At 41.7% G+C, this 22,049-nt stretch overlaps 1 protein-coding gene across 1 annotated transcript in view; it reads right to left on the bottom strand.

Annotated features, from left to right (window-relative positions):
• Positions 1–11,358, bottom strand: part of PLA2R1 (phospholipase A2 receptor 1) — a 43,529-nt gene extending 32,171 nt beyond the window's left edge. The window contains exons 1-5 of the mRNA XM_080346580.1: positions 11,234–11,358; positions 7,437–7,820; positions 2,583–2,750; positions 1,315–1,488; positions 84–197 (exon numbers count right to left, since the gene is read on the bottom strand). Coding sequence (XP_080202706.1) covers positions 84–197; positions 1,315–1,488; positions 2,583–2,750; positions 7,437–7,820; positions 11,234–11,342 — 949 coding nt within the window. The 5' untranslated portion in view covers positions 11,343–11,358. The remainder of the gene's footprint in view (positions 1–83; positions 198–1,314; positions 1,489–2,582; positions 2,751–7,436; positions 7,821–11,233) is intronic.
• Between the last annotated feature and the right edge of the window lie 10,691 nt (positions 11,359–22,049).

Genomic DNA, 22,049 nt, shown 5'->3' with positions numbered 1-22,049 from the left:
GAACAGCACTCTTGTATCAAGCTGCAGTTACAGAGAGCATATAATTACACTGATATAACATATCCAAGAGAAACATCAAGTACTTGCTCTCCAGTTCACAAACGCTAACGGTGCTCCATCTGACCACTGCCAGCCAGCATCGTCCTCCAGACGATTCAGGCCTGTCCACAGCATCAAGTCCATGGTGTTTAACTGCCCTGAAAGAGAAAAAAAATAAACAAAGTAATACTTCACACTTTCCCCATGTTTTAAAATATCTACAGGTATAGATCTGCTGTCCTGTCTTGTTACAACAGGAATATAACAAAACTTCAAATCAGTCTCCAAAAAGCTCAGGCTGTTTTTCTCTATCCTTAGAAAAAGTCTATTACTTTGTTAATCAACACAGAGATGAAAAGGAATGAACTCAAAAGTCTGCACCCTTCAAAAGCTACTCGTCCTGCAAACCCTTCCTGCAGAAGCTGTTGCTGACCTTAGAAGTTAAATCTAGGACAAGCAGCTACATAAATGCCAGCCTGCTTCAGCTTTCTATAAACCAAACAACTTCCACTCCCTTTAGAGCCTGCAGGCATATCAAAAAGCTAATGAAATAATTTTAAAAACTTCCTGCTAGCTTATATCCTGCAATTGAAAAATCAGCAATAATGGGAAGCAACGGGAAAGAACCCTGAGGCAGCCCATCTACCACCCATTCCTCCGCTTGGTCCTCCCCGTAAACATTAAAATACCCACGAAAGCCATGCTGTGTGAAGGCTCTGCAAAATTTGTCTGAGACTCTTGCTGCACGAGGGAAAGCAAAAAGCTTATCAAAGGAGGAATACCATCTGCTTATGAAAACAGAGTTGGCATTTTTTCCCATGCAGGACATTTACTTTGAGCCTCCCGAATTGTGCTAATCATTCCCATTCAGTGAAGTCCAGCTTGCAAAAAAACTTAACAGGGGAAAGGGGCACCGGGCTATATTGCAGAGAAAGTAAATATTTGTATAATTCTCCAGAGCAAACAATCATGGCCCATAAGCAAAGTTGCAAGAATGAACAGGATTCGCTGTGGGAAACGAGAATTAAGACAATTACACCCTCACATAACACATACTCTCATTTTTGCACTCGGTTTATTAAGGTTGTAACTTACCTTCACCCTTGCTTTTTCAAACAGCTCTACCGAGGTTTGTTCTGCAATGAAACCTCACAAGCAGCAACAGGAGAGACATCACACGGAACATTAAGCTCCAAAGCTCACTCCTTTTTCACAGGTGAAGTGGAAATCTAACTAGGGGTTTCTTACAAAGTCCCCAGAAAAATGTCTACTCACTGCTTAAGTTACTTATGTAGTTCTGCTCTTCGGGGTCAGCGATGCTCAGCAGGTCTCCTCCTTGCAGCTGACAGGCGGCCCGTGCCTCACGCCAGGTCAGCACAGACCCCAGGTTGAACTGGTAGCAAAGGTGTGTGTCAGGATTCTTCTTCCAAAAACCGTCACAGCCACTCTCTGCTCAAAACAGGTTTATCACCAACAGCCCAAGGCTACAAACTAATCCAAAATGTAACACCTTTAACAATTAAGCTAATTAATGACAGCAGCATCCCAACGGAAGCACAATTATGTACTCCTTTAACATTCCTTTGTTAAATAACACATGGAAACAGGGCACTAATGGAATAAAATGTTGCTCCATATTTCATCTGGTTGATAAAATACTGGGGAGCTTATCTGCAGCTGGTGGTGATTTTCACAGCTCTGATTAAGCCAACAAAGCTACATTTTAATTTATACCAGCTGATCATTATTTCCTAAAGCTGAATGTTAAAATATTTAGGCTATGAACACCACACCCAGCTTGTGGAGGAACAGTCACCTGGATCTCCTTCTATCTTGTACTCAAGAGAATAAACTTAGTGTAATTGCAAAGTAGAAGCAAGGCTGAAAATACCATCTATTATACTGGTTACCCAGAAATCCCCATTACAAAGACACATTTACAGCTGTTTTTAAGAGGCTTTGGAACACAGATTCAAAATGTAGCTTGAGCAGGGAGGGCTCTTCCAAACCACTTCTGCTGATACAATATACTACTTTTCTTATTTATCCACGAAGCTACAATATTCATGAAGCTTATACATCAAAAATCTTTCAGATAGCAAGTGTTTTTAAAGCTGTTGCTTCTAAGTGTTTTAGGCCCAAGTCATGAGTGTCCAAGTAGCGCACAGAAGGGAATATGCAAGACGTAATGCAGTGAAAAGCAGAATGTGACTTTGCAGGAGCAACCCTTTACATGCTTCAGAGAAGCTCCTGGACAGAGGAGTGAGAGGTTTAGCTGCCGGGAGGGTCAATGGGCTGCACAGAATAACATCCTTTTGCTCACACCCTGTAGTTTTGCTTTTGGGATGAGGACATGGGTTTCCAAAGGCCAAACACGGTAAATTATGATAAAATTTGCTCAACTCTTCTTTTGAGTTTTTGAAAGAGACATTCTCTTCTAACAGAAGGGAAGACATCCAAACCAGAGTGCATCCCAGAATTACTAATAAAGAGCAAAGACACTCTTGGGAGTGGAAGGAGAGAAAAGACAAGCAACATCTTACCAGCCTTTGGGCAAAACCCCCATTTTTCATCTTGTTCATAGTGACTCGTTGTGGCACACCAATCAAATTCCTTTCCGTCTCTGGTACACTCATAATACCACTTTTTGTTATATTTAAATGGAAAAATGCATGGGAAACCAAAAGAATTTCCCAGCAAGGTGTATGTTTCTGGAATAAACAAAACAGAGAGATGAAAAGAATGCAGACCACAGACATTTCTTTGCCTTCGTACTTCATTATTCCTGTTTCTAACAACAATAATAAAATCAAAATGTCTAAAGTTATTTTCTAATTTTAATTTGTAATTAATAACAGCACTATTATAAGTATGTGCAGCATAGTTTCAGTGAACAGCATTTGGAAATAATAATTTCTGAAATTTGTCACCATGAAACAAGGCACGTTCTCATAACTTACCACAATTAAAAAAAAAAACCCTGAACAATTATAATGTAAAATCTGCACTTATATTTCAGAACAACTACCTAAAACAATTGTTAGAAGAATCAGCACATACTCAGATGCAAACAAAACTTATTTTTTATATGTTAGTCTCTGACAGACGAGCAACTTAGCATGATATCCCCTGCTCCTCCAACTCTTTATAAAATGGTTTTCTAATGCTTTTTCCATTCTCTTTGCCACTCTATGGGAAAGGAAATGTGAAAGACAAAGGAGCACTAAATAAACTTTTAAAAATAAGTGTTTATACCATGGGGAATAATAACTTAGCTAAAGAATTGATGCTACATACATCTGTTATCATAATCAATAATGCCTTATGATTTAAAATATTTTCCTCTTGTACTTCTGAGTACCAAAATATTGAGAAAATTCAGTGTACTGAAAGCTGTAAAAGCTTTACCTCAGTGAATGTCTCCTTAACCTCAGAGTTTCTACAAAAGGTCAAAGAATCACAATCAGACTCTGAATTAAATTGTTTGTCAAAGATCCCATGTTGATAGCCTAAAGATCAAAGTCCTTCAACTTCAGAAATCAGTACGTATTGCCAGGTTCCTGGAGGTTTACAGAGTTAATGGCTGGCTGCGCACATATAAAAAAGCAGTTTACACACTGTAAATCTTCTTTAAAGCTGTCTGATATGAACAGATGATACAAAGAACATAGGTTAAAAAAAAAAAATTAAAAAATCGGGTTTACTTCTCTGCCTGCCTGCTGCCGTGCTGTTAGCTACGGAGGCGCAAGGGAGTACCTCAGTCCCGGCAAGAAACCAACTTCAACAGGTATAGTCCTCTCATCATAGTTAAATACACTTTTTCTTTAAAGGTACAGATGACCTCCAACCTGGGGGGCTTGTATCTGCCTGTGCATATGCTAAAGTAGAAGGAGGAAAATAAAAATTGGAGGTGAAAGAGCTTTTGCCAACACAATTAATGACTTTGCCCTGAAACTAGGCTAGAAGTGCCTGTCTAAGGCTGATCTTCTCCTTCTAGATGTTCCAGTACTAGGACTACCAGGTCTGCTTTCATCTTGCTATGTTTACCCAGTAAATGGGCAAGACTTTTTGTGGGTTTAAGTATTTTCTCTCTGGTCTTAAGTATAAACTCTACTAGGTTTTAAAGAAGCAATTGGATGCCGTAGCGCTTGCGCAGTTACCACAGTTACAGTATCACAGTATCACAGTATGTTCTGGATTGGAAGGGACCTCAAAAGATCATCTAGTCCAATCCCCCTGCTGGAGCAGGAACGCCTAAGTGAGGTTGCACAGGAACATGTCCAGGTGGGTCTTGAATGTCTTCAGAGAAGGAGACTCCACAACCCCCCTGGGCAGCCTGTTCCAGTGCTCTGTCACCCTTACTGAGAAGAAGTTTCTTCTCAAATTTAAGTGGAACCTCTTGTGTTCCAGCTTGATCCCATTGCCCCTTGTCCTATCACTGTTTGCCAACGAGAAGAGCCTGGCTCCATCCTCATGGCACTCACCTTTTATATATTTATAAACATTAATAAGGTCACCCCTCAGTCTCCTCTTCTCCAGACTAAAGAGACCCAGCTCCCTCAGCCTTTCTTCATAAGGGAGGTGCTCCACTCCCTTAATCATCTTGGTTGCCCTACGCTGGACCCTCTCCAGCAGTTCCTTGTCCTTCTTGAACTGAGGGGCCCAGAACTGGACACAATATTCCAGATGGGGTCTCACCAGGGCAGAGTAGAGGGGAAGGAGGACCTCTCTTGATCTACTAACCACCCCCCTTCTAATACATCCCAGGATGCCATTGGCCTTCCTGGCCACAAGGGCACAGTGCTGGCTCATGGTCATCCTGTTGTCCACCAGGATCCCCAGGTCCCTTTCCCCTACACTGCTCTCTAATATGTAATTTCCCAACCGATACTGGAACCTGGGGTTGTTCCTGCCCAGAAGCAGGACTCTACACTTTTCCTTGTTAAATTTCATTAGGTTATTCCCCGCCCAACTCTCCAGCCTGTCTAGGTCTCGCTGGATGGCAGCACAGCCTTCTGGCGTGTCAGCCACTCCTCCCAGCTTAGTGTCATCAGCAAACTTGCTGATAGTACACTCTATTCCCTCGTCTAAGTCGTTAATGAATATATTGAATAATACTGGCCCCAGTACTGACCCCTGAGGTACTCCACTAGATACTGGTCTCCAACTAGACTCCGCACCATTGACTACCACTCTCTGGCTTCTCTCCTTAAGCCAGTTTGTAACCCACCTCACTACTCTATTGTCTAGACCACACCTCCTCAACTTAGCAACTAGGATGCTGTGGGAGACTGTGTCAAAGGCTTTACTGAAGTCAAGGTAGACCACATCCACGGCTCTGCCATCATCCATCCACCTTGTAACATTCTCATAAAAGGCTATGAGGTTGGTCAAGCATGACCTACCCTTGGTAAAGCCATGCTGACTGCCCCTAATAACCTTCTTATCCTTGATATGCCTTGAGATAGCACCAAGGATAAGTTGTTCCATTACTTTCCCAGGGACAGAGGTGAGGCTGACCGGTCTATAGTTACCCGGGTCCTCCTTCTTGCCCTTTTTGAAGACTGGAGTGACATTTGCTTTCCTCCAATCCTCGGGCACCTCTCCCGTTTCCCAAGACTTGGCAAAGATGATGGAGAGCGGTCCAGCAATGACCTCAGCCAGCTCCCTCAGCACTCGCGGATGCATCCCATCTGGACCCATGGATTTATGGATGTCCAGTCTATTTAATTGCTCCTTAACCCAGTCCTCATCAACTAAAGCAAGCTCCTCCATTGACCTGGCTTCATCTGGGGTCTCAGGGGTACAGGGCTCCCCAGGACAGCCTCCGGCAGAGTAGACAGAGACAAAGAAGGCATTCAGTAATTCTGCCTTCTCTGTATCTTCCGCCACCAGGGCACCCACCCCATTCCTCAGTGGGCCTACATTGCCTCTGGTATTAGTTTTATCCGCTATGTATTTGAAAAAGTTCTTTTTGCTGTCCTTGACCCCTCTCGCCAGCTGTAATTCTAAGGAGGCCTTGGCTATCCTAGCTGCCTTCCTACATCCTCTAACAGCAGCCTTATATTCTTCCCAAGTGGCCAGCCCCTGCTTCCATGACCTGTAAACTCTCCTCTTCTGCTTCAGCATACCCAATAGATTCCTATTCAACCACGCAGGCCTCCTGGCTCCCTTCCTTGACTTCCTACGTGTGGGGATGCTCTGATCCTGAGCGTGGAAGAAGCAATCTCTGAATGCAATCCAGCTCTCTTGGGCCCCTTTTCCTTCAAGCAGTCTTGCCCATGGGATTTCCCCCAGCAATTGCTTGAAAAGGCCAAAGTTAGCCCTGCTAAAGTCCAGGGCTGCAATTCTACTTGCTATTCTGTTCCTGCCACACAAGATGCTGAACTCCACCATCTCGTGGTCACTGTAACCCAGGCAGCCCTCAACCTTTACTGCTTCGACCAGACCCTCCTTGTTAGTGAGGATGAGATCCAGTTCCCAAAGGAAGGACTCTGGTGAGAGCAGAAGCCAAGCCCAGCTGCATCGACAGAGGAAACCACTGAGACCAGAGATCTGCAGCCCAAACACTCAGTTCAAATGAGGAGAATCAACAGCTTCAGTCTGAGACACGCTGTGCAAACATTAGGTCTTTCAAAGCCAAGAGGCTGAGGATGGGGTCAAGGTACAGTTTGTCCATAGCTGTTCATGGTAAATGGGTTCATCTTATTCCTTATATCTGGAAAACTGTTCAGGTCTGCAGACCTGGGTCTTGACATATATTTCTACACCTTTGCTAGCTGTACAGCAGAATTAATCAAGAGTCTGATCTCTGCTCCAAAGTTTGGCACGTTCAGAGTCCAGATGCTGAACATTGCAAACATTCAGTTCATGCACACTGTGATCCCAGACCAAGTTTCAGTGACAGGAACTCCAAATCCTTCGTTGTAACTCTTTGGGCTTATCTGATAATGAAAGCTGCAGAACAGGCAACAGCAAATCCTTAGTTCCCTTTTTATTTTATAGAGGATTTGAAATTAGTGTTTCCTGGTTTGCAAGGATACCAGTGGTTTTTTTGAGTTCATATAACAGATGAGGAGAAAAATAAATTGTGCTATATGCTCACCTCAATCATTGCATAAAAAACAGACAAAACAAAAAACCACAAAACCACAAAACAACAACAAAACCACAAAAAAACCTACCAAAAAACAAAACAAAAAACCCCAAACAAACAAACAAAAGACCCAAACAAATCAATCAATCAAATAAACAAAACAAAAACAAAACCAAAACCCCAGCTTTGAGTCCCAGATCATAACACAGGCTAGAAGAGATCATAAACATGTGACCTTGCTTCAAAGGAACTTCTGAAAACCTTCCCCACATACACCTTTAAGACAAAAATTTATTTTTACCTTGAAATGGGTGTTCACAAAGGTCCTCATCATAGGACATGTACTGTTTCCATTGATATGTAGAATTTTTATTGGCCACGACATGTTTGTCATTTTCAACAGCTAATCTGTACTCTGATACACCAACTAATGCTTTTTCATCACAGTTCCACCACAAGGAGTATTGGGTTGAGTCACATTCAAGCATACTTAATGGCTGCTCTGGTCCACTGATGTTCAGTCCTAGGCAGGTACTTCTGCCTATGTTGAAAAGACGGCGATTGGATACCCATTTCCATAACATGTCTTTTGAGAGTTGACTACAGTCTTCCAGAACAAGGCCAACTCTGTCCACTTTAATGCACAAGTTGGAGTCTTCACTTTGGATAATAAATATTCCTTTATCTGTACGGAAAAAGAAAAAAGGAAAACAAAATAAGTAGTTTCAGTCTATAGAATACTGCAACTGATCAAATAGTATCAAAATAAGAATGTTTTAGCTGGAGCTGTTCATGAAGAAAATTGTAAATATCCGTCAGAATAACTGGCACGTTAAAAAAATAAGGTACTATTCTAAATTTACCGCCAACTCAGTTTTTAACATGTGGACCATTTTAAAGCTCACAAAAATAAGGCTGGGTAATATTTCTCAAGTTGGATAGCCAAAAAAAAAAAAGGGATGCCCAAAAACCTCAGTCATGCTCAAAGAAAAAAAACACACTAGTCACCAAGAAATACACAGGAATGGAGTATAACTTCAAGTGTTACAAGAAGTCATACTCTACATTGTAAAATAATTGTCTGTGAGGACTGGAGAGCGCAATTAAAGTAAAAGCTAAAAAGTTTAAGGCTGACATTGCCATATTCATTTTTCACTCTCTGCAACTACAGAAGCAGAAAGAAAAGATTTTGCATTGTAAATAGGATGCAGAAAGGGCAGGATTTATCTGTACCATGAGAGCTGGTGGCCAAGGGATAGAGCTTGCCTTCCCTATTGGATGCATATTGTTCAACCATACATAACTACCCTGGACCACAACAGATGTTGTGGGGTTAGCCTGACATCCCAGTTTTCTTGGAATCATGTAGAAATTCACTGAACTATGTGACATCATATTATAAGTATGTGAAAAAAAGTCAGCTGTTTAACATCTTGGGAACAAATGTTTAACTGAGCATATAGACTAAAAAAATGAGGCCAGCTGAGGAACTGGAAATCAGGAAAATATGAACCTATAACAGCTCAGCCATTTCATTCATTCTGAAATCCAATGGTAATTAACCCATGGAGTTCCTCTCATGTTATAGGCGAGACATTTATTTTATGCCTCAGGAGATAATACATTGAAAACTTGAGCAGCACTTCCATTTTGCCTTGAAATTTTACAGTGATGATTTCTGCCAAGTGTGCTTTCTAGCTGGTATAATTCACTACCCTTAACTATCTGAACCAGTCACAAAACACCTCTCAAACTGACATAGCCCACTTCTAAAGTATGAGATGCAGAGATGCAGCCAGCTGCTGTGCCTGGGTTTAGCACATACAGTTTAGGCATAGCTCTAGAAAATAAAGGTTTTTCAAGCAGCAGTGGGACAGTACTGTGTAACAGACAGAGGACCAGCTCTACCAACGTAACACACACGCAAAAGGCAGGACAGAGAGGATATATATTATGGAGAGGTTATTGGTTACAGATTCTACAGAGTGCATCAAGCAGTCTGGCTTACAGAGAGGATGGAGTCACGCTGCAGATTGCATCACTGGTAACAGGCTGTTTTCCACATGGCTATAGGCACTGGTAGCTTTTGATGGTGCAGGAGCAGGGAACAGCCCTTCTGACTGGCAGCAGGTGAGAATCAGCCTGTTACATGTAATTGCATCTCTCAAGTACCCAGCAGCTGTCCTTAACAGTTTGGGGCCAAACAAGTAAGGTTCCTTTTATTAACTGTATTTCTCTAGCACTCAAGTGTCTGAACTCACTGAAAAAACACCAGATAACACCCTGTGACAGATACCCAGTTTGTCCCTTTGCTTTTGAGTTTTCTGTGCAGTTTGTGCTGGTTTCATTCTTCTTATCCAACCCAATCCTCCATGGGCGACACAGGTGTCTCTATCTGCGTGGCCAGAAAGGGGTTTTGCCACTCATGCTAAGGCTTATCTTTCCCACAGCGGTCTTATCTTTGTTGACCAAGAAAATACACAGTTAATTTGCTAGATAGGTGGAAGCTGGGATGTTGTTAGCACCAGTAAACAGTGATTATTAAGGTTAATTCACAATGATACTGGGATTCACACTTAAAGTTCTTATGCAAATTCCCAGTCTATTTTGACCTCAACACCCCACAGGAGCTCCCATACAGCAAGTTCCTGAGGGTGGGCAACACCACAACCCAAAGATGAAGGATTCTCAACCTTTGAATGCCTTTATCTGTAAGGCTCTTAAGAGTTGCAATGACTGCTAAGAAAAGATAAGGGTCTTATACAGTCTGTACAAACAACCCAGCTGGAGGATCTCCGTGAATAACAGTGTTTCCCCTTTTATTCTGCAACAACTTATGTCAAGAACAGCCAGACTCTAATTCTTGAGCCACACCGCCCGCTTCACAGTGTGGTTTCCGCTCCCCAACTACAAAATGCAATTGGCAAGACAGCTGTGCTGGCCTAAGGGCTGCCAGGTAACTGCCAGCTTGAGGCAGAGGTAAGACACAGAGCTGGCAGGCTGAGTGACAGCTCCACAGACCCCAGCTCAGCCCTCTCAAATGGGCAAGGAGACAACTGGAGCAACACCAAGCCCTGGGAATGCTTTTAGGACTCCTCTCAGCTTGTGAAGCTATACCATCCGTTTTAGAGGTGTTCTCATGGAAGGGTTTTATTCCAAAGTTCCTGAGGTCAGGGAATATTCCTGTGCTCAAAATCCTGCAGCTGAAGACCTGCAAGCTGCAGAAGACCCAAAGAGAAAGGGAGTTATCATACGCTTTAGGAACTATCCCTTTGGAAACATCTCACTTCTCACGTCCAGGCCCCTCCATACAAGGACAAGGTGACAAGAAACAAAGACCCAGAAGCAAAGCCTCCAGCTGATGTCAGTACCTCCAAGTTCCTGTTTACTTAGGTTCAACACTTCCAATAATGAATAAATGACTGTAACAAAACTAGGGAAACAAGATATCTTCATTTCCTTCCTCCTCACCTCCCACTTCCTTCCCCCTCAAAACCAGTGCGAATTGCTTATGTGGTAATAGAGAAAATAACTGGAATTTATTTGGAATAAGAAAAATAAATAAATAAATAAATAATTCTCCATCCCCTCTGGGTGCAATGAAAGCAATAGGCAGGGAAGTAACAAGTGGGGAGGACAAAAAGGGAGCAAAGAACAGCCAGGGGGGCAGGTTCACATGGGTTCAGTGCCTGTCCCGGCCACTCACGCCTCCCAAACTCCTGTGCAGAACGAGACCTTCACCCTATCCAAATCCCCTGGCTGGGGTCGGGCTAACCCCGGTAAGAGACTCGGCCGCGCCTTGACACGGCCCGGCCGCCCGCAGTGCCCAGAGCCGCCGGGGTTCAGCCGAGGGCACGGAGAGCACTCCGAAGCGGGAGGCCAACGGGCTTCCTCCCCGCTGCAAGCCCCGCACGGAGGGACAGAGCTGGGGAGCGGCCCGGGGGCGAACGACTCAGCCCGGTGCGGAGCGGGGACGCCGCCGCTGCCCGACCAAAGGCGCCCCCGACCCGCCGCGGAGTCCCCGGCTGCGAGCCCCGCGCTGCCCCCCTCTCCCTCCCACCTTCTCCCTCCCCGGGCCGCCCCCGAGGCGTCACTCACCCCGAAGGGAGGGCACCTCGTCCCGGCTGAGGGCGGCGGCGCCCCGCACCGGGCCGCGGCCGGCAAGCAGCAGGCAGCACGCCAGGAGCCCCAGCCGCATGGCCAGCATCGCAGTGGCACTGCGCCCACCCGCTCCGCTCCACGCCAGGGGACCAGCCCCGCCGAGCCCTGCCCAGCCCTGCCCCGGGGAGGGCAGAGTAGCGATCCCACCCCGGAGACGCCCCGCGGCGGGAGGAGGAGCGGCTCGGACGGGCGGCCCGCGGGCTCCTTCCGTGCGGCCGCGGGAGGGGCGCGGGGCAGTCCCGCTGGAGCCGCCCGCCGAGCCTGTCCCTCCCTCCCGCTCGCGTCCCCGGGAGCGGCCGCCGGCAACCGCGGCAGGAGCGACGCCGCCGAAGACCGTTCATGGAAACGCCACTCATGCAGCTCGGGCCCTCTGCCCAGGTCACAGTTGTGAGTTCAAGCGTACAAAAAACTCTATTAGTAATCTTATTTTCCCTTTGAAAACACTTACATTCTCGTGCCTATATGCCAGGTACTTCTATCACGAAAAGAACTAGAAAATTACAGTCACTGGAGGTAGGAGACCACTGATAATACTGTCCATGTTCCCAGGTTTGCTGCTGTGTCCCTGAGCATTCCCACTTTTACAGACCCCACTCAGAAATCGGTTTTTAGCCAGGTCAGTTTGTCAAATCGAATTTTACATTTTGGCATGGAGAAAAATAATTGCCTTCTTCCATTCTGTTAATCTCTATCTTTTAGCTGAATATTTATGGGAGCTGCCACACATGGCTCGAGTTTCAATCCTATGAAAGCTACAAATAGCAGAGGGAAAGTCAAAAGCAGAACCTCTGAGTTAAAGATAAGAGTAGTTTCACCAGAATCAGCAGGACAGTTCCTTTTAAATCTGACTAAGCATATTTCTGCATTATTCTTCACGTGTAGTGGACAAATAAGTTTAATTATACATAAATGTATAAAAATGAATGTACAGTGTTGGAGCATAACTGAAACATCCGTAACAACATTAGCCTCTGTTCCTCCCTGTCCACCTCAATTGTAATGTAAGGATGGACACCTAAACCTCTGGGCTTGTGGGAAGCTTCTCACTGGTGGTTTAGTATAAGAAGGGACTGAGAAGCAAGGGAAGCCAAACAGAAAGAAGCTGATAACTGGAGGGATTTCTCCCAGTTTAACAGATGATAAATACGTCTGGCAGAGAAGAACAAACAGCAGGAAACATTGCTGAACAAGCTGTTCTAGAAGTGACCTGACTTTGCAAGACAGAAGGGTTGTAACTCTCAAGGAGCTGTAATGTATTTCTCAGGAAAGCTGCAACTTTCAGAGAATTTCAGATTTTGAGAGAAGTATGTTACTGAGCCATTTATGGAAGTCTGGCAACTTGGAAAAATCTAAATCTCTTCAGGATTATTTGGCCTCTGCTTTGAATATTGAGCTTTGGAAAAAGGGCTCTCTTGCTCCAAAACCTGCTCCTGGGTCACACTGAGCAATCACACTGTGTTTGTGGTACCACATTTAAAAAGAAAGGTGCCAGTGAGCAAAACTGGGGCTGGTCTGGGATGAGGGAAGGAGTCCCACCTCAGGTGGATTTTTCTGCTCATTTCAGTAAGATCAAAATAAGCACATTCTGATTACGGATTCCTAATAATGAATGTGTCAACAATGTTATTGTTAATATTTGGCTAAATGCTAATTAACAACATAGTAATTCTGAATAGTTTTCCTTCTGTTTTTTCTTTGATACTCAGATTTTCCTATTTGACTGAACAGTTTTTACTAAAGTAGTAAATTGCTTCTAGTGCAGCTGCAGTTATACTGGCCTGGGTATTTCCAGCCAAGCTGTACCTAGTGAAATTTTTCAAAATGAGAACTTCCCCAGGGAAGTGGTGGATTCTTCAACATTGGGCACTTTAAAGATTCAGCTGGACAGGGTGTTGGGCCATACTATCTAGACCGTGCTTTTGCCAATAAAGGTTGGACGAGATGATCTTTTTGGTCCCTTCCAACCCAGTATTCTATGATTCTGCGATTCTACTTAATTGCAATAGTAAGACACCCTTGCTAGCATAGTGGCTTGTAAAAACAACATGGTTGGCAACATTTTCTGAAGTAAACTTGATAACACAGTTTATATTATCTTGCAAATTAAATTGCATAACTTAACAATTTGATTGATTTATTTGAAGCTTTACCTAACTTCCTTCAAGGAATTTGCTGTAGTGATTTGGCTCCTTTATCTTTTGTTTGGAGCCCACTTTCTGCAAATATTTTTCTCTTCCTGTCTTGGTTGATGATCTATGCAGTTGTCTGAGCTCATCTGCCTTTGCTGTTTAGGTACTCTGCACAGATTTTCAAAGCTGCCTCCTGTCTTTGCTTAGAGGTTCTCAGCCTTCTTTAGGAGGCCCATACATAGATACTAATCCAGTGCACATTCATGGCCTTCGGTCACAACTACAAGCCCTCATCAAATTCACACTAATTCCATTAATTCCCTTTTCTTACAAACCCATTGCTTTTCCAAGACACACACACAGAGATCCAGTGTGTCATGTGCTCAGCATCCTCTCATACAGTAATTTCTGTTCCTAATCTGAAATCTGAGGGCAGGTCCTCTATTTTTTTTCCTACCAACCAGAATGGGTATACCAAACCAGAGAATAGCTAGGAAGAGGAGTCAGGACCAAAATTGCTTCCATTGGCCACGCCCAGCAAGCAACAATTCTGTCTTTTTCAGAGTTTGGCTCCAAAAAATGAAAGTTACCAGGCATCTCAGGTCAACTCTCAAGTTTGTATTCATCTTCCATTCGCTTACAAGTTTCCGCATTACCGCAGACTCAAAACTACACTCATTATCAGTTCTGCCACTCCAGTTAGACCTGGCTACAGGCACTACAGGCACTGCTTACACCACCCCTACCTCGTCTGACACACCTCAGCCATGCCCAGCAACACCTCTTTTCCTTTTAGCAGCTCCACCTGCACGTTCCTGTCACACCACTCTGTCCTCCCGTGCTGCCAGGTGACTGCTGCCGGCTCTGCAGTTTCGGTCCTGTCAGCCCACAGCAGGTCAGACGACCCTACAGGACAGCTTACACTGGCCAGTTTCAGGTTAACTGAAAACCCTAGCTGCAAACTGCCAGTTTAATGTTCATCAGTCAGAATGTGTTTTCCCAAATGTGACTCTTAAGTTTTATTAGCTAGCTGTTCATAGCTTTAGGCTGGAAACAGCTTTTTCAAAAATGAAAAATTCCCTTATAAGGGTGGCACCAAGAGCATTAAAATAGCCTTGTGGTTCTAAAACTCTGCTAGATAGCTACTGTTACTGCCTGCACATGAAATGGAAAGAGTAACTGCCTACATGGCTGTTACTGTGCCACAGCAGCCACCCCCTAATGAATCCTCACCTTTCCAAACCCTCAGTCCTTCCTCTTTCAGTAAATGCTGACGTGACACAAATACAAAATGGTTTGTTAGAATATAGATGCTTTACTATTGGATAGACATTTTACTGTTACTATAAATCTAGCATGTCAAACTGGCTGTTCATTGGCATAGTATCAGGTTCAATAGCAGTCAGACATTTATGTAATCCATCCAATGCAGCATTAAAGGAAAAAACCAAATACTGCAATACTTGCAATAAACCAAAGCTGGATAATGGGGCCAGAACAGCCTGTGGCCCATCCACATTAATTTATCAAAGCCTGTCTTCACCTTATCCTTTCTCTTTGAAATCCTTGGCACAGCCATACCTGGTATGTCATTCATCCTTCCATGTAACAGTTATTTTTTTGCTGTTCTTCTCCTTTTGTCACAAGGGTTGCTTTTCTACACTTACCCAATACAAAGTCTGCCTCCCTTACCTGTATTTTTCCCATATTCAAGGCTTTTAAGCAAATCCTCATTTCACTAATATATACATACCAATGCCATGCATTTTTTCATAATTTTAACTACCTACAGTTAATGCAAAAATACACATATGCTTATAAGTTACATACACTGCAGTTCCAAATGCTCCTTAGCAGTGGGGCTGGAAGGACATGGGTAAAACAGAGGGTGAAGAGCTCTTTGCAGCATCCCAAACATTCTGTCAGCATCTCCACAGGGAACACCGAGAAAACAGGGAAGTGGCTGTGGCTCAGTGTTACCTATTGAACATCCTCTCTTGCACTCCTTGAGGGAAGGGACGTGATCATGTGTCTTGGATTTTCCCTGGATTGCCATTTACTGAACCTCTGAGAAAAGCAAGTGTTAAGTCAGAACTTTGGATTAGTAAAGCAAAACTAAATCACACTGACACCATAGAAAGGGAAATTACATGCAGAGCAAATAGTCAGTACAACTCTATTTTTGTCTGCAGTCTTCATTCAGCTTTTAACTACTTCTTGGACACTATTTATCGGCCCCAGGGAAAATGATGCTTTCAAGTCCAAGTCCTTCAATCAGTGTGTTCCCCCCATGCCGGTGTGTCCGCACTGTCCCCCCAGCCAGCACTGGCAGTTTTGGCATCAGAGCTGCAAGGCAGCAAAGTGGGAGTCCAAACCTGCCGCTGCTGGTCTCCAGTGGCCACCACCAAACCGCTCTTGCCGGGTCTCATTGACTCTGTGTGCATCCTGTTGATTTAATGCTGACTGAAGCAAGAGTGTGTCTGTGAGCTGGGCTTGTCTTTGCTATAAACTGGAGTGGGCAGAAGTGAGGGTTGGGTATGGCCTTAAGTTTTGTCATTTACTAAGAAAAACTTAGGAAGGACAGACAACCACTGATAACCTACCATCAATCTAGTTGGTAAAAGAAAACTTGCCTGGGTGTAAAACTCCGAAAAAGGATACGCACTTGCAGGAATTCTAGGGCATAATGTATACCTGGTGCTGACATGACTGCACAGGCTGGCAGAGGGTGTGCCTGTGCACCTTGTACACTCCTGCACAGAAGAGCTGACCTTTTTTTTCCAATTGTGCATGCACATTTAGACTCAGAAATCCCACAGCTAATGGAAACATTTACTGTCCTCATTAGAGATATGCACACAGAGAAATCCAAAGCAATTTTACTTTCCCAGGTGGAATAGTTTTTGTATTAGATACCTTACTTTGCATTCAATTAAAAAAATAAACTTTTATTTTTGTTATTTTCAATATTTTGTTTTGTGGCAAATCAGATACACAGTCTCATATGTGAGGACTGAAGAACCAGAAATTAAGAAAGTCTGCAAGCCAGAGCTCACATTGGCTTCACATAGTGTTAGGAACTGTCTTCATTGCTTACATAATTATAAGTTATGTAATATATATAATATTATATATATTTTATACTATATAGAATATAGACTATAAGTTATAAGTTATATAATATACACACACACACACACACATATGAGTAGGTACGACTTGCTAAAATTTCTGCTCTCTTCTCTGAATTTTATACTGGCAAGACAATAGAAAAAGCAAAAATATTTTTCCTTTGCATCCTTCCATGCTCAAATAGAAAATTTCTTAACAAGCATGAGAAATGAAATTAGATTGATAAAATCCAATGATCTTTAGTCACTTATTGTTCATTTCAGGTAGGAGAATTGCATGTGCTGGTGGATTGTTCCTGTGAAAGAACCAGAGACATTTACAAGAATTAATTTCTCTGCAGGGAAATTCTGATTGCTATTATGAAGTTGAGTTTATCATCAGATGCAAATGTGCAGTCAAAAAACTTAAATGCTTTAATTGCAATAGAGTAGATGCTCTGACTATGAGTCACTGAAAGGCTCTAATGACTTTCTAACCAGAGGGAATGTCTTGCCACTGGATGCTATTAAACCAGTCAAGCCAGGTATCTTGGCCTTTGATATGGAGAAAGGCAGGAAAATTCCCAGGTATTAATCTTTCTTCTCCATTATCTCCTTAGAATCTCAACATGGAAGAACTCAAATTTAACCTAAATTAATTAAATTTGGGATGGTACAGCAAATCACATAAACTGAATTAAACATGTTCAGACACTTGTGTCCTTACTTTGGAAGAAAGATTAACTAGATAAAGACCAGTCTAATTCAAAGTGAACATTGTGCACACAGTTTTCATGTGGATTATCCAGCCCACAATGAATTCCTACAGGTATTTTGGAAGGAATTTCCTGAGCACCTCTAGTGGACAAACCCTAAGGGACAGTCTTTCCACAAGCTCTGAGATGCTGACTCCTCACCTACACTAAACACTAGGTTCAGTGAGAAGCCTCTATCTGATCAAGCCCCATACCTGCCAGGTTCAGAGTGCATTGGAATGGGAATCCAAATCTGTAGTCTATGGGAGGGAGATGTTGAACTGGTTTCTTGCAGCTGCTGTCCCAGACAGGAGGAACACAAGAGGTACAGAGCACCGTATTCCTAAAAAGTCAAATTATTTTGCTTGTACATGTTTCATTTGATTGTCATTTTGTGTGTTGGGTCATGGACACATTGTCCCAAAGGACCAAAGGACTTTTGCTCTCTGCAGACACTGGGGGGAGGGGAGAAGGGGGAAATGTGTCACATGGTTTTGTAACAATTCATTGATTTCAAAGATTTCTAGGAATCTTAGCCTGAACAGTTTTTCCCTAGTTTGATATATTTTCAAGCTTAATTTCCTCATAATTTTGTAGATTATTTGGATCTTTTGTTTGGTTGTTTTTTTCCTGTTTGGATTGGGATGGGGTTTTTGTTGTTTACCTTTTTTCCCATATCTCTCATTTTTCAAATCAACTGGACCTAAAATAGAAGAACTGAGAGTTTGTTACATGGTCATTATGCTATAATTATAGGTCTGATAGGTCAGTTGAGAGTTATAGAGAAAGCAAGTTTTAACCTCTCACCTAAGAAGATCAACAGGAGATGCAATTTGCCTCTGAACTAGAGTTACTAACTTTGAAGACGGAAGCTGGTGGTACACATTTTTCCAAATACAGGTAACATCCAGCTGCTGAACACTAAAGAGAATTTTCCTGTTTCTTCATACATAAATATCTTGGTTTTATTTACACTCCTACCTGTTCTAAACGTGGAAACAGTAATGAAAAACCACTCTGTCGAGAAAAGTTACCCTGTGGAAAAAGGTATATCAAAAAATACATCATGCCTTAAGAACTTCATCTCTCTGAATACAGAAATGTCTTGAGACTATTTTAAATTATCTGAGTTGATTAAAAATAAATCTAAACCGTAGTGTAAATAGTATGAGGAAGGGAGAGGTTGCAACAAATTTCTGGTTTTGTTTCTCTCTGCTTTTGCATGATGGCTGGAAGAAGAGAGCGACTGATCCAGCTACAAGAAACAAAATTCTCTTCTACCAAGGTCTTTGAAAAGCAAAAGCCTTTGTATTTTTCTTCACTACCTGCCATTGTTGTGCTTTTGTTTCTCTCTGTCAATATAAGCTGATACATGCATCAGTGAAAACACAGGAGAAAACCATGCCTAAAACCAAATAAATGTATTGACTTTTGGGGTAGAATACATTCTAAATTACATGCCTTGAGTATACATTATGCAACTGTATCAGTTTCAGTATTCACAATCCACTGTGAAATGCAAGAGGACATGATCTTATTGTATACCTGGAGAATATGACTGGCTTGAACTACAGTTCTGTCAAGGTGGCAGAGGAACGTTCTGTTTCCCACAGCAGGAAATTAGGAGACATCACAATACATGACTTTTCATTAGAGGAAAAAAAGAAGAGGCAACTTGCAGATTACACAGAAAATAAGCACTTTGCCATGTAGTTCTAAAAATACATTACTGCTGTGACACTTACAAAATGAGTGAATTATTAGCTTCAAGCAAGTTGTGCAATTTAGATATCACTGTATACCATATGTAACCAATCAGAGATCCCAAAATGTGTTGTTTACAGCATTAATCCATTAACTAATTTCCTTGAAAAGTAAAAGCATCACGAATAGAAGAAAATCCAGACCTGTTAAAGCCCAGGTGCTATCTTAAAAAAGCAGGGGAAAGGAGTTATAAAATAAGCTCTAGGTTATGCCAAAGCATGAGAAATTTGCTAGGATTAATGAAATCATGTGAAAAAAATTATAAAAGCACATGCTGAAATGGAAAATTAAGAACAATAAAAGCATATTTTAACATGCATTCAATATTACAATTTTTATTCAAAGTTAAGTAAATCTGTTTCTAGAGAAACAAATTGTGTCAAATAAGACTCAGATAATTTTTTTTTTTTTTTGTTTCAGGTTGCGTGTGATAAGTTTATGGGGTAATAATTCCCTTACACCCAGTGCAAAAGAAACTTGGGTATATGTACAATGGTAGACAAGATATGGAGATAATTGCACTTGGCATCTGAGCCTTCTATCCCAGATTCATTACCCACTAGTTATATTACAAAAGAAAGCTGAATGCAGTCTGAACATACACAATACAGGTTAACATGAAACTTATATAAATCAAATGAAAAAATATCCATTTAACATACATTACTGAAATTACTGTTCTACAGGCACACAAATACCATGAATTTGCTAATGATTATTCTTTTATTTAGTTTAGGTCTTCAGTGAACAGAAGCATTATTATTAAAAATGTTTTGGCCACTCTCAAGGTCCAGCCTCAGGCCAAAACAGTGTCCATGAGGAGAGCAGAAAGACTTTCTCATCCTATTCACCACAAATAAAACCACTCATAATTTGGTGAAGAAAAAAAAAATAAAAAGAAGAAAAACACGAACTTTGGTACAAATGCTACAAGATAAAAATAATACAGTTAATAAAAACCAAGATGAACACCACTCTTATTTCTAGGGTGAATGCCAAGTAAGGTCTTTAAAGTTCTTGAAATCTGAGACTTCAGTCAAAATTTATAATCTAAATTCATGCTGGTAAAAGAACGGCTCATGTGAATGAGCCTAGTTCTTGGATATTCCTTAATAACAGAGACCTTCCGCACCAAGTCCTATTTTCTCTCTTCTGATGGATTCTTAATTATCTGAGTGATTTCCAACCTGACGATGTTGAAGATGCACAGAACATTTACAGCACAGTCAGTCACAGCAAGGAAATTGCAAAACATCCTGCCTGATTTCTGTACATCTTTGATAATTTGGAGAGAGATTACTAGGAGTCATTGGACTGTAAACATCATCTGCCTTCCAAATTGGATCTTTGCTGATGAGCAGAAGATTCAAGTGATGGGAAGAGAGCAAGTAGATTTGTGAAATGAAATCTCCTGTAGGAGCAGGGAATGTAGACCACCAATTGCTTGATATGAAATGCGAATACCACTTTGCTAGTAATGCTTAAATACAGAAAGGTATTTCAATATTGAAATGGGTGACCTACCGAAGAAAGGCTTTCAACCCTAGTATTGAGCAGCAAAATCAGCCATCTCAGCAACAGAACTTAAAAGGTATTTAATAAACAGAGTAGATTTTTTATTACTTTAAAAGTAATACAAATATTTTCATTTCTTTCAGAGAAGGTTTCTCATTTGATGACTTCTACATGAAAAACTAAAGAGTAACAGATAATTTACATGGACTAAGTCCAGATTTCCCTAGTCCCTCAGGCAATCCTGACCCAAGTGGAACCTGAGAGAGAATCCAGGGGCCAGCTTTGCCTCCTGTGGGTTTATTCATGTGCCAGGGAAGCAGGATTTAGTCCCATGTGTAACTTGCACTGACATCTGTGAGAGTCTAGTGGCTGGAAGGGCTGCAGACATAAGCCTTTGTGCACTGTTTCCACTATGAGATATGCAGGAATACTGAAGTGTACAGATGTGAACCTGTAATTAAACTGTTCCAGTTTAATGACAACCAACATTTCCTTCACACTGCAATAACTTTGTGTTTAATATGTGGTTATAGCATTACCTTCTTTCCAAAGGCATGTGATACTGTTTATATCTCTTTGTACAGAAATATATACTATAGGCTCTAAACAACTAATAGACAGTGTTAACCAGTTAGTTTTGGTTTACAAAGATTGTTTTGTTTAAACAAATAGTTCCACTGAAACTAAATCCTCATCTGTAGCCAGTGATTCCAGCAAGCTTTGGACCAGGCCCTAAAACAGGCATGGGTCAGAACGAGCTAATATATCAGTCTCACATCCAGGAGTTGTAGAGGATGCAGAGACTGAAGTTGCACAGACTTTGTGATAAATATTTACAAAGCAGACAATGAGTTTTTTTAGATCAAGTATACAATTTACCATAGGGAATGTATGTAATTGTCTGTGACTGTGACCTTTGATTTCTAAGTCTTCTTTTGTAAGTACATTCATACGTACATTTTGACTATCCATTCCAGAGTACTAAAAAATGCAGAGGAAAAGTGATATTAATGTTGTAATGTTGTAATTTTTTATGCCAGCATGTTAGCTGATTTTGTTGAGGCTTTTTTTTTTCCTAGTGCTACAAATGATAATGGCATTACAATTTAAGAAAAACTATTCAGTCACACAGGTAACACGAGGAACCTCTAACCTCAGTAGTTTAAGCAGCATTCATGAAAAAGTATCATTTAAAATTTAAAAAAGCCCACCAAATAGACTGGTACAAATACATTCCTAAACACAAATACATAGGATTGCATGAACAAAGTAGTATACAGCTCATTGCATATACCTATTTTCACAAAAAATAGGCTTACATATGGTATTTTTTAATCCTTAGTATTAGAAAATAAAAAATATTTTTCAAGATGAGGGGCTTTAATATTAAAGGATTTTTTAAAAACTACTAAACTTTACCACTAATACGTTTTCTATAGTTTTCCCAACACAAGATATATTTTTTCTAACAGAATGATTA

Source organism: Nesoenas mayeri, assembly GCF_963082525.1.
Source record: "Nesoenas mayeri genome assembly, chromosome: 6".
Taxonomy (NCBI): Eukaryota; Metazoa; Chordata; class Aves; order Columbiformes; family Columbidae; genus Nesoenas; species Nesoenas mayeri.
The sequence above is the reverse complement of the archived record's forward strand: the minus strand, read 5'-3'. Positions and strand labels throughout refer to the sequence as shown.